At 41.5% G+C, this 16,628-nt stretch overlaps 1 protein-coding gene across 1 annotated transcript; it reads right to left on the bottom strand.

Moving 5' to 3' along the window:
- Positions 1 to 3,942: 3,942 nt before the first annotated feature.
- LOC142955237 (monocarboxylate transporter 1-like) lies at positions 3,943 to 9,897 on the bottom strand. Its single transcript, XM_076096707.1, has 5 exons — positions 9,457 to 9,897; positions 7,056 to 7,199; positions 6,061 to 6,834; positions 5,712 to 5,946; positions 3,943 to 3,946 (listed from the first exon to the last, which is right to left on the bottom strand). Exons 1-5 carry the CDS (start codon positions 9,671 to 9,673, stop codon positions 3,943 to 3,945), a joined length of 1,374 nt encoding a protein of 457 aa, XP_075952822.1. The 5' UTR covers positions 9,674 to 9,897.
- Positions 9,898 to 16,628: the final 6,731 nt, after the last annotated feature.

Genomic DNA, 16,628 nt, shown 5'->3' with positions numbered 1-16,628 from the left:
ATAAACACTTAGATGTCATCAGTCAGCTCAAGGAGGCTCTTCATAAGGCCGAACAGGAGCTGAAAAATGGTCAACTACAATGGCAAGAGGAGAAGTCCTCCCTCAAAGCACGCCAGCAAAAGAACTGTGACCACTTTCACTCCCAGGTGCAGGTCATCGCATCCATTCGAGCACAAGAGCAGGAAGCAGTAAAACAGAAGCTGGAAAAAGCTCAGGCTTTCTATAAAGCCGAGATGGACGAACAGAGAGCGGAGACGAACAGGATCACAGCAGCTCTGAAAGAAACACAGGACCTGCTGGACACTGAGCGTCAGGCTACAGTTGAACAGTTAGATGTCAGCAGTAAGCTCAAGGAGGCTCTTGATAAGGCCGAACAGGAGCTGAAAAATGGTCATCTACAATGGCAAAAGGAGAAGTCTCTCTATCATGCCAAGGCTTTCTGTCAAGCCAAGACTTTCTATAAAGCCCGGATGGACAAACAGACAGCGGAGACAAACAGGATCGCAGCAGCTCTGAAAGAAACACAGGACCTGCTGGAGACTGAGCGTCTCCGTTTCCAGGAACAGTCATCCCTCACGACACACCTGGAAAAAACCTGCAGGGACCACGATCATGCCCAGCTGAAGAACATAGCTACTCTTCAAACATTGCAGGAGGAAGCTACGCAGATGGTCAAAAGAGACCAGGCATCCCAAGCCCAGCTGGAGGAGCAGAGAGCGGAGACAAACAGGATCAAAGCAGCTCTGAAAGAAACACAGGACCTGCTGGAGACTGAGCATCTCCGTTTCCAGGAACAGTCATCCCTCACGGCACACCTGGAAAAAACCTGCAGGGACCTCGATCATGCCCAGCTGAAGAACATAGCTACTCTTCAAACATTGGAGGAGGAAGCTACGCAGATGGTCAAAAGAAACCAGGCGTCCAAAGCCCGGCTGGTGGAGCAGACAATGGAGATAAACAGGATCAAAGCAGCCCAGAAAAAGACAGAAGATCTGTTAGGAGCTGAGCGTTATCTTCGGCAGCACGAGAAGTACATCCTTCAGGCCACCGAAGAAGATCTTCAGAACCACATCACCAACATGCAGAAGAAGAAGAAAAAATGGTTCAAACTCTTCTAATGCCTACTGTCAAAACATCAGACAGTAAAACACTGACGGGGTACATTTTACTGCACGGGTACTTCTACTTTTGGTACTTTAAGTACATCTTGCTGAATATAACATAATTGACTAAGGTTTTGAATGCAGGACTTTTACTCGTCGTGGATTGTTTCATCAGTATGGTATTAGTACTTTTACTGTAGTGAAGGATCTGAATAATTTTTCCTCCACTAATTACTTGTAAGTGAGTTTGGCAAACAGTTAATATACAAACAGTGGTTCTTACCCTGGCTCCAGATCCTTGACCGGATTAAGGATCTGGAGCCAGGGTTAGGAACCACTGTTTGTATATTAACTGACTTACTTGGCAAACAGTTAATATACAAACAGTGGTTCCTAACACTAGCTCCAGATCCTTGACCGGATTAGGGATCTGGAGCCAGGGTTAGCAACCACTGTTTGTATATTAAATGTTTGCCAAGTAAGTTCCCAAACTTGGATCACTTACAAGTAATTAGTGGATGAAAAATTATTCAGATCCTTCACTACAGTAAAAGTACTAATACCATACTGATGAAACAATCCACGACGAGTAAAAGTCCTGCATTCAAAACCTTAGTCAAGTATGTTATAATCAGCGAGGTGTACTTAAAGTACCAAAAGTAGAAGTACCCGTGCAGTAAATAACCCCACGCCCCTAGGGTTCATTCTGTACACACGACATCATTGCACTTCTGTCCATCCTGGGAGAGGGATCCCTCCTCTGTTGCTTTCCCACAGGTTTCTTCCTCTTTTCTCCCCGTTAAAGGGGTTTTTGGGGGGAGTTTTTCCTGTTTCGATGCGAGGGTTCTGGGACAGAGGATGTCGTATGTGTACAGATTGTAAAACCCTCTGAGGCAAATAAAAAAAAAATTTAAATAAAAAAAATAAAAAAAAATTAAAAAGAATTTAATTGAATGTGTGTTTTAATTATGTCATGCTTGTAAACCGTTGTTGAAAATTCTAAGTTGTACTACGGTCATGTTTAATATTTTAATGTGTAAAAAATACATTTTGATGTATAAATTCAGGGACAATCACTGATGAGTTCTCATTTGCACCCAACAGCCTGAAAATATACAGTAAGTTGGCTCAACTGATTTGACATGTTGGCCCAAATATAGTGTCTATAGTCTGTTGGTCATCTAAAGAGAATAATTCAATTAAAAACACCTGAACATTACTTTCTGCAACATTTTGCTGGTTTAGTACGAGTCTAAAGTGGCTTGAGAACTTAAGGCAAGAAGGTTCATTTAATGTCACAGCACCTTTCAAACACAGCTGCAATTCAAGGTTTTATGGCAAGGAAATGCATTAGAAAGGTTAATATATCCAGCATCCAGCAGCAGAAGTGAGCAGAGGGCTGTAAAGACCCGCTGACGACATCATCAACTGTCTGAAGAGACCCGAAGCCCCGCCCACGCTGCTGCACAGAGCGCCAACGCTTGTATAGTATTAATTATCGTTAATATTATTTATTTATTCAGATGCATCGATACGAAACATATTTCTGATATCAGTCCAAAACTGACTCAAATAGCTGAATCAGCTATCGGTGACGACATGCAGATCCGGTATTGGATACCAATATTTAAATAAATAACAATTCAGTACATTTTTATCTATGTATTTATTTGTCTAATTTTGTTTTTCAAAGTTAGGAAAGCAATGTTTAAGTCAAGCCTGATTTTGCCTTAGACATGAAATAACGATCATAGGAACTTCCACACAGTGAGGCATACAGTTAATTAATAACACTGGTATCAGATCGGTACTCTGTATCGGCCGATACACAAAACCCAGGTTTCATTATCGGTATAGGGACGGAAAAAGTCAGATCCTTGTATCTGTATTTATTTATTTGTATATTTCATGTATTTATTTATTAGTGTTTATTTATACATTTATGTTTACATACGTACATTTAAAAACTTAGGTATCATATACTGTGTATATATATATATATATATATATATATATACATAAAATTCTGAATCAATTAGTATAGTGGTTGATCTGCTGTTCAGAGGCAGTTTACAGAATAACAGCGGCAGTGAATTAAAATCACTGGCAGTCAGAAGTGAGATTTGAACCCACGCCTCCATACAAACAAACACATACTAACTTTACACAGGTTCAGGTGGTTATATGTGCATGACTACTAATCCTCAGATGAGGTGAGTGAAGGTAGGTGATTTTGGACCTACCTGACTTTACAAAGCTGGTCATCTCGTGGTCTTCAAACTGTGCTCCCTTTTAAAATCAGGTCCCACCATCATTTGTCTTCGGATCCACGATATAGGTAATGCCAATTTACGTCAACGTTCTGAAAGAGTTTTTACAAACACGTTATCTTGCGTTGATTTGGTGCAAATGTTACACACTGAATGATGATGATGTCCATTCAGTTTTCCAGATGAATGTATTGTGCTGTGAATACAACAAGACAGTGTCAGATGACTCTCCTTTCTGGTTTAGCTCGCTTATCTTAGACAGGAATTACATGAATTGTGAACACACAACTTGAAATATACAGCCTAACAAACTACTGCTTATATCTGTTACAGGACACACCATTTATCTGTATATAACCTTACATGGGAACAATACAATTATCAGGCCAGGTTACTGACGTTACAATGGCGCTAAACCGCTAGCGCGCGAATAGCCTCCTTTAGCTAATGATACTAGCTTTAGTTAGCCGCCCTACGTTTCAGTATTAAAAACTTTATAAACATCAAAACATGGCACCGCAAAAGCGAGCGAACTTAATATAAATGTATATGGAGCCTGTGTACTTCTCTCACCTGTGAATACAACAACAAGACAGTTTCAGATGAATATCTGCTTCTGTGATCTCATGTCCTTTCTGGTCTAGCTCGCTTATCTTAGACAAGAATTACAGCGCCAGTCAAACCAAAACCCGCTACTGCCACCTATTGGCGAAAATGAGTATCGCCCTGCAGCTACTTTAGGTGAAAGTGGGTGAGTTTAAAAGTCACACAAAGCGTTTTAAATTCTAATAACCAGAAAACAATAGCGAGGGGGGCAAGGTAATGACACAACTAATACAATAACAACTGTGTGTGAGATAAATGGATTTTTGACGAACTAATTTTATATTGTAATGTGTGTTATAGTTAAAACGGCCAGCAGGTGTCGCCATCTCACCACTAGGGGGTTGTCTGTGCATGGTATTCACGCTTCCTTGTAAAGTTTCTCAGAAGAAGAACAGCAAGAGAAGACTGCAACGTAGAGAACAGGCACCCTCAATAAAACATTTGTTTAAACTGTATTCAAGGTGTCTGCTGCCGTTCTTTGGTGCGCCCGTCATCATACACTGACGGGAGGGCAACATGTGCAAATAATTGTAGCCATTAAATGGTACAGGGTGCCACACATGCATGAATCACAGAGTAATTACACAGTTAAACCGTCATAGTGTGAATTCAAGTTTCAATGACGAGCGTTGTCGACCGTTACTCAGACAAAATATGCGATCGAGATGTCGGCATTAATGCTTTCTATTTGCCAATCCCTGATATTGCTACAACATGTTGGAATAGGTAACGTAACGTTAGCAGCACCGGAGCTAACCGCTAATGTATGGAGGTTTCATTGAGTTACATTATGAGGTGATCAAGTAATGCTTTCAGTAAAAATCAGTACTGACAAAAGGTAAATTATAACGCTATCATGATGTGTTCAAATGAATCTTGTATATTATAGCATTTGGCGAGAAAAGATGAAAGAGTTATCACATGTGTGATTTCCTAACACTACCTCTAAGCAGCTGATAATGCATAAATAATGCTACTAATGCCAAGTTTTTTTGTCACTAAAAATACAAATGCAAATAACCGCTAAAGATTGGCTATACAAAAGAAGGATACCATTAAGAATTTGTGGGCGTTTACTTTGACTTTGGGTTGACTGTGGTTGAAATGGTTTTTCATGGTGGTGGTGAAAAAACAAATCTGGAGCCTTGGGTATCACCTGCTATACCTAAACAACAACAAAGTCTGCATCCAGGTACGGCTCAATTTCCGCACAAATAGCCTATATTGCTTAGTATTTAAGTTGCTATTTTATTTTATGCATGTTTTTCGACGTTTGCTCGTGGCCAAAAATGCACAGAGCCAGACGGTCCTTGAGAACAGGAAATAGTTCTTATAAATGTGTTTGATGGTGTGGCAAGCATGGTGAGGGGAATACTATAATTAATGCACTTTCACAGAGAATGTTTGCAATTACTTATTTTCTTTTTTTAATTGAGCACTGCACTTTGCATGTTCCTTATTAAAAAATGGTATTATCTGAGCTCCATTTTAGAAGGTTGAAATACCTGAAATTGTGTGCTGCAGGAAGGTTATAGTGATACCATCTGAGATTTAAAAACATCGCAATAGCCATACAATCTAAGTGACATAAAAGCTTAAGCAAACCTAAATAGTCTACCTAACACATATAACAGTCCCTATGAATATCAGAGTTTAAAGTGCTTGGTCTAAATGCCTCACTGACAAGATTAAATTGAACAAAAATGTTAAATAAATATGGTAAATATGGTACAGAATATTGTCTTCTGTGTTCCTCGCCTCTGCCATCTCCTTGGCAGCAATATCCCTGTTGGAGTTTTGTTCTCTGCTTCCCACCCTGGCCCTACTCTCCTCCTCTTTCTTCTCTTTGGCCAACAGGTGATAGTTGAGTCCCATCCCCGCAAACAGGATGAAACTGGAGACGATGAGGAGGATGCCGCAGCCCTGGTATGTGTACTTGTAATCGTGATACACGTCTTTGAACTTCCCTGTGAAGAGAAAAAGTCACATCGCATGATTCTTTAGTCACCGTCGAGACAAGGTAATAAATTAAAATTGGTGATGGTGAACTTGGAAGTTCATTTAGAAGGCGATGTACTCACCAAGCAAAGGGGGTCCCAACAACACAGGACCACACTCCAAAATGGTGACCAGCCCGACGGCACTGGAGAAGCGCTGGGCTCCCACAAGGTCCATCAGGGTCTCAAACAGCACCGAGCTCAGCCAGCCGAAAGCAAACCCAAAGAAAATGGCATAAATCACAAAGCCTTTGTAGTCTACCGACATTGGCGCTAGAACGTGGCAAACACCGTTGTACAGCACCGAGGCAGCGAAGAAGTACTGTATTCTGGGCCGAATCCACTTGGTGTTAGCCACAATGCCCATTAAGGGCCGGGCGACCATGTCCACAAAAGCCAGCACAGACAGTAAGAAAGCTGCCTTGTCTTTAGGGATGTCTTTACTCTTTGCATAATTACTGAGGAACACCAGCGTCGCGAAGAGACCGAAAAACATGACAATGTTGCCCACAATATAGAGCACAAAGCCCCGGTGCTTGAACAGAGAGAGGTCGATGAAGCTGTTAATGGTCGACACTACAGTCCTCTTCTCTGTGCTCTTCTCTGCAGGTTTGGGTTTGGGTCCTATGGGACGCATGAGGGGACCAGCGACACAGCAGTTGAACAGCAGGCCGCCCAGGATCAAGAAGCTTCCTCTCCAGCCGAACTTCTCAAAAAGCCAGGTGTTTATAGGAGCCATGGTGGACAGGAAGACGGGGCTGCCAGCCATAGCAATGCCATTAGCAATGGGCCGCTTATTGTAGAAGTACTTTCCAATCATGGTGAGGGCAGGGTTCAGATTGAAGGCCAATCCTAAACCTAAAATAATCAATAAGAAAAACCTGTGAGTGTATTTGACATCTATAAATACAGTATACAAGTTGAAATAAAAGGGATTTGAGCATTAAACTGTTTGGAGATTATTTCCTGGTATTTTTACTTTTGGAAGAACACTAGATGGCAACAGTGCGCAGTAAAAAAAGAAACAAAGAAAGTGACTCATGACCAAACTTAGAAATATAGAAAGTTAAATTGTGTACCTCCCACCACACCAATACATAGGTACAGTGCTTGAACAGAATTGCAGAAAGAGGCAGCAATGAGGCCCGTTCCAGACAGGCATCCTCCCGCTATCATAACAGGACGGCTCCCATATTTATTCACCAGGATGCTGCTGATTGGACCTGAAGAGCAAAAACACACTGATATTAAAAGCTGAACGATGGAGATTTCTATGCAATCGTCAATGCACAGGCCTCTATTTTACCACCAGAGGGCTCCAGTGCCACAGCTGTGGCTCCTGACAATTCAAACAACTTCTGCAATCATTTTAGTCAGTGCTGCACTGCAGTAGATGTGTTCTCGTGCCATTAATAATGCGATGTGTCAGAAAAACCATGACGGCGCTAATGAAATAAGCATTTATTTGTTTCAGAGATTCATACAAATTGACAGAGGAATAATTTGTTGGTGGATTCTTCTTGAATGAACTCTAAATGCATTTGAAATGATTATTGGAAGAAGCTCACTTTAGATGAGTGGGTGGGTGTATAAGTGTGTGTGTGTGTGTGTTTGATTGGGGGGAGTTGAAGGGACTGGTGTGTGTGTGTGTGTGTGTGTGTGTGTGTTGGGGGGGGGGGGGTTAAAATGAAAACTGGTATCTTATTACGTACATTTTTTTCCAATTTTAGCACCTGGGACATTAGTTCCAAAGAAAAAGTGACAGAATGTCAGAACAGAACAGTAAATCAACTTATTAATATGCACGCACCTTGGATTCAACATCAATTTCAGGAAAATCAGTATGACTTGTAAACAAATGACTAAAATGTGCGGAGGGTTCACGTCGCAGAAACACCATCTCCATCCTCGGCGTCTAACAAGCGGCCTAAATGAGTATGAGGACCCACACGGAAGACACTTCTGCCTTCCTGCCAAATCCCTGCACGACCCAACGGACCTAAATAGAAACTGACAGTTTTTGTTTAGAGGTTGTCCAGACTCATTTGCCAGCACGGTGCAAGACAAAGGGTTTTTAAATTGTAATGCAGCCGGTCTCCACACTAACAATGAGTTCTTTCCTTCCGCCTTGCAGGGAGGGTTGCTCGGGATAAAAAGGTTGGAGACGAACCAATGTAGAATATTATGAATGTAATGAATCAAACATTGAAGGAGTACAGAGGTGCGCAACAGTAGGTTGTTAACGAACTTCTCCCGCTGATGTGCTCGGAATGTTTATCGTACGATAACGGACGCAGCTGTCATCTGCTCGCGGCGCGGACAAACATTCCATCACTTAGCTTTCAATTACCATGCATAGCTTGCTTTCATCTGTGCATATTTACATCTCAACATTTGAATTAATTAACAATGTTACACCTGAATATGCATGTTGAGTCCAATGGGACTCGTAACTTGTCAGAACAGGCGCATATCTCTCTTTTACAGCCTTGAGAAAAGGTGCGTAAAGCCACCCAAGCTAATAAACACTGCTACTGAACACCACACTGTGAAGTGACAGACGAATGAAGAACAATCTCAGAGAGCAACTGTGTGACCTTTAATCATTGCAGGGAATGTGCTGCTGAACAATAAGCAGCGTTGGTTCTATTAACGTACTTACTTTGTACAGTAATGAGGGCTTAACTCGGACATGAAGTTTTGCTGGCCTTTGACATGCAGTACTGTAACTTGCAACTTGCTTTTACACAAGTAATATGTTCAACATTCTGCAATACTAGCAATAAGATACTGTGTCCACTTATATTTTATTGCTTGCAGATCTTGTAAATATATTTGAGAGAAAATGTGATATACAGTTGTATACGGTGTTAATATTTTCCACTTCACATCACTTTGGCACACTACAGCAACTTTCCAAAAAACTTCCCTGAGATTAGAAAAAGATGCCCAAGTCATCATTTTTTCCCCAGTTTATCACAAGAAAAGAGAAGTGCGGCGGTTTGATTTCAGAGCAGACGGTCTTGAGGGACGAGGGGAGCTCCTTTGAACTCGGTTCTCTCCGTGTTGAATATCACGCACATTAATAGAGCGTTTCAGTCACCTGACTGATGAGATAATTCACCTCATCAGTGCAGGAACACAGCTAAAAAACCCCATCCATGTCCTCCAGAGACAGATAATGTTGTACTTTTGGTGAGCAAATGTTCAACAGAGGAGTTACAGTGTGTTGTCTTAGCTCAGTATGAAATGTTTGATTGACTATAATTGTGAGGATCTGTGGCCTCTTTGTGGACAGACTTAGGCTACAAAGCAAGTCTGTACTTGAGCAATGGGATCGGCATTTTAACACTCCAGGAGTAAATCTTTTACAAGTTGTGCTAAGAGCCGGAGACTGACTCCATCTATAAATCGTCTTTATGTGCTGAATGTCAAGTGTGAGGCAACGGTTGACGGGTTGAATTCTGGGTCGTGGCTCACCTCCGCCGTACATGCACGCTAACATGATGGAAGAGATCCAGGACACCTGACTGCTGGTCACATCGAAGATCACCTCGATATCTTTGAAGAAGACAGTGATGGACTTGGGGAACGCGTAGGAGAAGCCAAAGGAGATGAAGGCCCCGACAACCACCATCCATCCCCAGCTACCCTCGGGTGGCGTGGAGCCGTGAGGACCACCGACGGCAGGCGCCATGTTCAGTCACAGAACCAACCCTGCTTCAAATTCGACACGTTTTACAGAGATGAAGATCTGTTCGGGAGAGAACAAAACAGCAAAGAACATAGTTTTGGTTACCGGCCCACAAAACTAATTATTCTTTTTATAAACCTTCACAGCCACTTAGATCCTCCGCTGACTTAAAAAAAAATAAAAACTATCACTTTAATAAGCAAATCGGCAGCTCAGCCTTCTTATAATAAGACTATTACCGTACCTACTCAAGGCTATAAGAGAGGGAAGCTCATTTTTAAAAGACAATTGAAAACTTATTTATTCCATTTTGCCTTTAACTAGCTGTCGCTTTTCTTTTGTTTTATATATCTTTTACATGTTTTATTGTTCTAGTGCCTTCCTTTGTTTTATCGCTTGGTTTTATCGTGCAGTATTTTCACATTTTAATCTGTTTTTATATATTCTCTTGTTTCTTCACATCGCTGTAAATCACTTTGAACTACTCCCACCTGTATGAAAGGTGCTGTATAAATAAAGTGTATCATTATAATTATACTTGATATTTTGTCCTCAGCTTTGAAACATTTGACATCGACAGCTCTAGAACATTTTTGTGTCTACTCTGTGAATGGAAAACGTCAGCAACAGTTTAACTTAGTGCTCAAGATGATCTTGTCACACATAAGGAGTCTTGCAAGTGGTTGTAAAGCCGTTCATCAACAGATATCTAATTGGATAATAAAAAAGTGGTATTAAAGAAACTAAAAACATAATGAATCAATTTTATGACAAGTATAACATCAATGTTACTGCTGAATTCACAAAGATGTTTTATACTGGTGTCAAAAAAGAAAGTAAAACAAAGATTTTTTTAACCAATTGGTTTAATTGACATTTACTTCTCCGTTTGCCTACTCTGAATCCTTAACAGTTCACTTGAGGTGTCTTCTGTGGCAAAGGTCTCTTAATATTGTTAGTTAGACTGTTAATATATAGTCTGTTTGGTTATATAACAGCAGCTCTTATTGGCTGTGCATCTGCATGCCGACAGACTCGCCCTTGACCATCTCCATGATGGTAGAAAAGAATCACAGCTGTGATCTGCGGTTCAGATGGGATCCATTTTTGCTATTTTCAAAGTTCAACGAATCTCCACTTTAGTTTCATTTCGTGAACCTTAAGGTGACTAATTGATGTATTTCTTTAGCTTTTTCCCCCCCAGTAAATCCCCTCATAACTCTTAGGTTCCTCCTACAAAGGTGTGCATGTTGTGTTTCAATGACCATGAAGAAATACCAGTTTAACTGTTGCTGAAGGTTTTCATTTGTAAATCTGATACAAAGCTGAGAAGAGTTGCTGTTTTGAAAATGTTTCAAAGCTGAGGAGAGACAATGAAAGAAAATGAGTGGAAAGAATAACACAATCCCTTCTGCATAAGTGTAACTGTTTCCACCCTTTAATTCTTCTTCAATTGTAGACATATTTTTTATCTTTTTAACCCCCAGTTGTCACATTTTGGCCTCTTTTAAAATTATTTCACCTCCTATGTAGAAGATATCTATGCCGATTGCTATATTTTGTCTTTTTCCATCTGTGTGCCTCATCTTCAGCACTAACTGACCAAACTTACTGTATAAATTCCCCCATAACATGTGCAAAATACAGTACATGCCCTCCTCTGACCTATAAGTACCTCTGAGTATCTCTGCTTTGCTGGCGCCCGCATGCGGTTTTGGAAAGAGATCAGATTTGTCTCAAAATATTTCCCCAACTCGATAAGAGAGAGTTGGGGATTAGGCATGCCGATTTTTGGCCTTGCTTTGCTTTGAGTTGTTCTCTGCATGTATTTACTGAGCTCCCACCCGCTGAGATCCCACCGCCTCACTTTAGAGGTGATGAATAAGAGTCAAACAACTTACTGTATTGTTTACACAGGGGAGACTATCCAGAGAAAACATCGATCAGACCATGAACCCTAGAAGAATTCACATTGTTGCATATCTCAGGGCTACGCTCAGGAGTGGGTGATGATATAGTGTTTTTCAGCCAAGGAGGACTTGATTTGGTTGATGAATTGGTTTAGTGCTCTGAAAACGTATTGGATAAGCCAAGTGTGTGCGGCGAGTAGTGAATATTTAATGTGCTAAAGAACTTTTTTATTTTATTGAGCTGGGATTTTAGCTGCTGCTATGCAGCTGTAAATGTGCCTCCTGCATTATTCTACACATGCAATAGGTAGTGGAGGTGAAATAAGAGTTTCTGCCTTTCATACAGATATTAAGGGTCACTTAGAATAATTAGATAGTAGCCACCTAGGTGTAACAAATTATATTTGCATATAAATTAAGTTTATAAATGTTACCGGCTTTTACTTTAACACCATCAACGAGGAAGTGCAATTGTCAGGAACAACAGCTGAAGCAATGTAACAGTGTCACAGCCTCCTCATTTGTAAGACATACTAATACATACCAACACATACTAATACATACCAACACATACCAGCACATACCAACACATACCAACTGCACTTAGAAGCTTTCAGACCAGGAAAGGTTTATGCTTGCTAATGACAAAGACGACTTTAAAGTTAACCATTTGGTGAACTATGCTTGTACATGCTTAGAAAAGGTTGATATCAATCTGTGTGTTGAGTACTTGTCTTGGGTAGCTAGCCTAGCTTAGCATAAAGACTGAAGGTCGGGGAAAACAACGAGCATTTCTCTGACCTAAGAAGGAAGTACAACGTTATTTAGACTATAACAATCTGTAACATCCTTCCACGACGTTAAATGCATTAAATTAAAATGATTAGGTTGGTTAGAAATCACCACTGTCTATTCCTGTGACAACATTAGCCTAATTGATGTTATTTAGCACAGCTGATACACCTACGAGCTGTTGTTCCTCAACCTCCTCCTCCTGGTTTCAAAGAACATTCCTCTGTCTCTGTTTTTTTTGTTGAAGCTTTACTTTGTATCTATGTTGTCTAACGAAGGCTACATTAAAGTATGAACATGATTTTTGTGAAGTAAAAGAGCTCGATGTCGCTTCGGTTCACACCCGTCACGTCTCCCACTCTTGAAACGGATGACCTGCACAATTACACGAAAGGTCAGCTAAAAGACTTTCACTGTCTGAAAATACCCGCTACGCATCCAGAAGGCTGCCTCTCAAATAGGACAGTGTGCCGGGCATATGTTCTTAACTGGCTGCAGAGACGGCGCTGTTATTTTAAAGAATGAAAAATTCAGTGGTTGACATCAGATGATGAATGGAGGAATGAGTTGAGACAGACAGGGCTCCAGATAAAACATCAAAACCGCAGGAATAATGAATAAACCGGATAATTTCACACTAAGGATTGATCGCTTGGCTCTATAATGGAGGGAAAATTATCAAGCAATTGAGCAAAAAACTGCAGAGTTGATTCATTTAAGCCAGGTATCGGAGAATGAAATAAGTAGACATATGGGCAGAGGCATCTACGCTAAACCCCGTCACACTGTAAAGATCTAAATAAAGCAGTCAAAGTGCCACTTGACAACGCAGACATTCCAGCACAAAGCAGGGTCTGTTCAGCAGAGAACAATAGAGACACAAGAAGAGCTGGTGCTACTGCAAAAAGAAACAATGTTCTTTGGAATTCATTTGACTAACACGGGTCACTGTTCGACACCCAGAGCTTGTTATGTGAAGCGATGAAACCCTGTTGCTTGACTTGACCATCATTAGCTGACGGACGACTGAGGCAAAGCACTGCTCCATATAGAAACACCATCCGTGTGGTGCATTCAAGGCCCCCCACTTTTTAACATTCAATGTTTCTTCTTCTTTATTTATTCAGATTTATTTGGGGTTTGGATTAATAGTGAACTACACTGAATCAAACAGTCAAAATAGATGCTAAAGTTGAATGGAATCACAACAGAAACAACCGGAATAGTGTTGAATGAACATTACATTTTACATCTTTGGCTTAATGTTTGTGCTTCGAGCCAAAGAGTTTTCATTCATTCTCCCTGCAGCCATGCTCGGGGTCTTTTACGACCCCAGGTTTCTAATACCGCTTATTAGACCTGGTGAATTTGTCTGATTAATTATAGATGAGGGAAGCTTGTTAAATATTTGCTCAGGGAAATCACACACTGGCGTAGTGAGTACTGTATTGTTAGAACACTGACAAAGCAACACATCTTTCACGAGTATCCAAACTGAAAATAGCCTACTTATGCAAGCAATTGCTTTTAAAGGGACGTCTGTTAGACATTAGAAGTGCATAGTGTCTGTGTGTCAAGTGTCTTACCTTGGCAGGAGCTCTCCAACAGGGCCAGATGAGCTCTGCAGATAAACAGCGGTCTCGGAGGCACGTTAACACGCTGCAGACATCATTGAATGGGACTGAGCGTCTCTGAATATGCATGGAATGAAATAGAAATCGCTGCATATGTTTCACAGATACTCCAGACGTTATCTGTGGCTCTATATTTGCTGTGACAGCCCAAATGTTGCCAGCGGCACCTCTGCCTCAGATTTAGTCCAACGTGACTTGAGTGAAGCTGAAAAGTTGAGTTCATTCGGTGGCCCGGATCAAACAGCTGGATGATCTGGACGCTATGGTGCTAAATGTTGAGGTCAGTCCTGTTCTTATTGGCTGTGGGAGGCTTAGTGCCGGGCCCCTACAATACTTTCTCCACCCCTGCGTCATGTGCCGAGCTCCCACGCGAGGTGAGAGTAATTTACTGCACGGCCCTATAGCATGTGTGACCTGAGAGGATATCGAATAATGTCTGCGCTCTAAGAGATAAGATGCTTTCTGAAACGCTGATTTCCTAGATTAGCTGATTTATCAGTGCTATTCAATTAAATATTGCGTCTATAAGAAATCCGGTTTACCTAAAAACAACAGACATTGTTAACCTCGTCCACCTGAAAGAAAGCTTTGTGAACTCTTCAGGGGTCAGAACTGTTTGGGCCTTTCTCCCACTACTCCCCGAGGTGCTATTAATGAGTGCATACGGGCTTGGGAAAGGAAAGGCCCGAGTACACAAGGTTATTGAAACAGTGTGTACTTGGAAAGTGCCTTCAAATTCTTGACACCTTTGAAACATTATTTCTCTTTGTTGCATGTTTTATGTTGTTCCCTTTATTTTTTTTCCAAGGACATTTATGGATGCAGTAGAGCACCACCTACAAATTAGTGTTTTTTTTCCTGGGGCCGGCATTTATTCACAAGTGTGAAGAATGGAAATGGATTTGGAAACAACACATTTGCACTCACTCAAACACACACTTAGATACAGGCATGTATTCATGCAATCTGCGACTTCCAACAAATATGGCAAAATTTCAGCTTTTTATGAAATCTCTAACTTCTCATTTTTAAGCCACGCTAGCAGCATTGCTCTACAGATGGCAATGTTGGTCTGTCGGTTGGTTGAACAGTCGGTTCACCACCTTGGTCCAGAGAGAAATATTTTAACAACTATTGGATAGATTGTCCTGAAACTTTGTACAGACGTTCATGCTCCCCAGAGGATGAAGCCTCCCGACATTGGGGATCCCCTGACTTTTGCTGTCGCGCCACCAGCAGGTTGACATTTGTGGATCTGAGTGACGTATCTTGGCAACTCAGCCTCAGCTGCTCTAGCAAATAAAAGCATGCTAACACGCTAAATTAAGATCATGAAGATGGTAAAAATTATACCTGCTTGATATCATTATGTAGGACTGTCATTGTGACACCCTCACAGCGGCGCTAGCATGCTGCGGGCTCAGTCTTGTTTGCTCATGTAGCCAACTGGTTGCAAGAGTTAGAAATGCAGCACAAGTTCAAACTTAGTATCTTGCTGTTAATATTCTCTCTCTCGACCTGGGTGCTCATGTTCTGAGGTCTGGTTCAGTCTGCAGCTCGGTGGTTAGGAGCCACTGCTGTAAACGACCTCATAGCATTGCCAGAAGGATTAAAATTGATCAGCTCAGCTTTGTGAAACAGCTCCTATAGAGTATAATAAGTTGCATTTACTGCTATACGTTGTCAATCAAACGAGGACATTCACAGTCAGCAAACACCAGCAGTGTTCTTTGTTCAATACAAGAGCTGCCTTGATTTCAATAGCAATGCTTTGTGTATACACCATCCCATCAAGTGCACAGCACGCACCTGTTCTATTGCTAAGATAGTACAAAATAACTCTGATTTGCCATATAATAAGAGCATTAGGTCTCTCATGGTTAGTTATATTTCAAGAACAACACCAGCAGTGTAGTCAGGAACCAAGCAAACTTCGCACCGCCTCCAGCTTCCACTGGACTGAATGTAATTGCACCTTGGCCCGCAGAACCGACACTGCAGGTCAAGAGTCAGTGGCAATTACCTTTTGCCGAGGCATGGTGGTGCAGATGAAAGTGGCATAAATCCGGGCTTGGTGAACCAGGACAAAGAACGGGGTCTTCATTAAGGGTCAGGGTGAGGGCACTGTGTCGCAAAAGCCAATTAGTGCACGTACAGGTACGAAAATATCTATTCCAGTTAGTGGCTGCAGTGACAAGAGAGCTTTCACCTGTTACAGTGTGTAAAAAGGCCTTACTGCACTTCCTGCTCAAACACACACTCGCGTTAATGCTGTGTGTGTCCGTCTCTGTACCTCTCAGGACAGACGAGACGTTTTTTGGCAGACATTTTCTGCTGTGGAACAACGGCAGGCAACAGAGTCACCGAGCTACTGAGCCTGAAAGTGACTGAAGGTCTTGTCCGGCTCCGGCTACGATGGCGATGCATCGTTTGCTCAGGAAAGCAGTTCAGGGGACATTAGTCTTTTGAATGGCTTACTAAAGGACGTAATGCACTTATTAGATCCTTGAGAGTCAATACGACACACTCATCATCACACAATGCACCTTTTTGGAAAAATGAAGTCTGTTTTATCTCTTGGGACTGGAAGTCAAATACAGAACTATGGCTCGGTATCGAATC

This window comes from Anarhichas minor, unplaced genomic scaffold, assembly GCF_050575085.1.
Source record: "Anarhichas minor isolate MPS153535 unplaced genomic scaffold, ASM5057508v1 ptg000023l, whole genome shotgun sequence".
Lineage (NCBI taxonomy): Eukaryota > Metazoa > Chordata > Actinopteri > Perciformes > Anarhichadidae > Anarhichas > Anarhichas minor.
The sequence above is the reverse complement of the archived record's forward strand: the minus strand, read 5'-3'. Positions and strand labels throughout refer to the sequence as shown.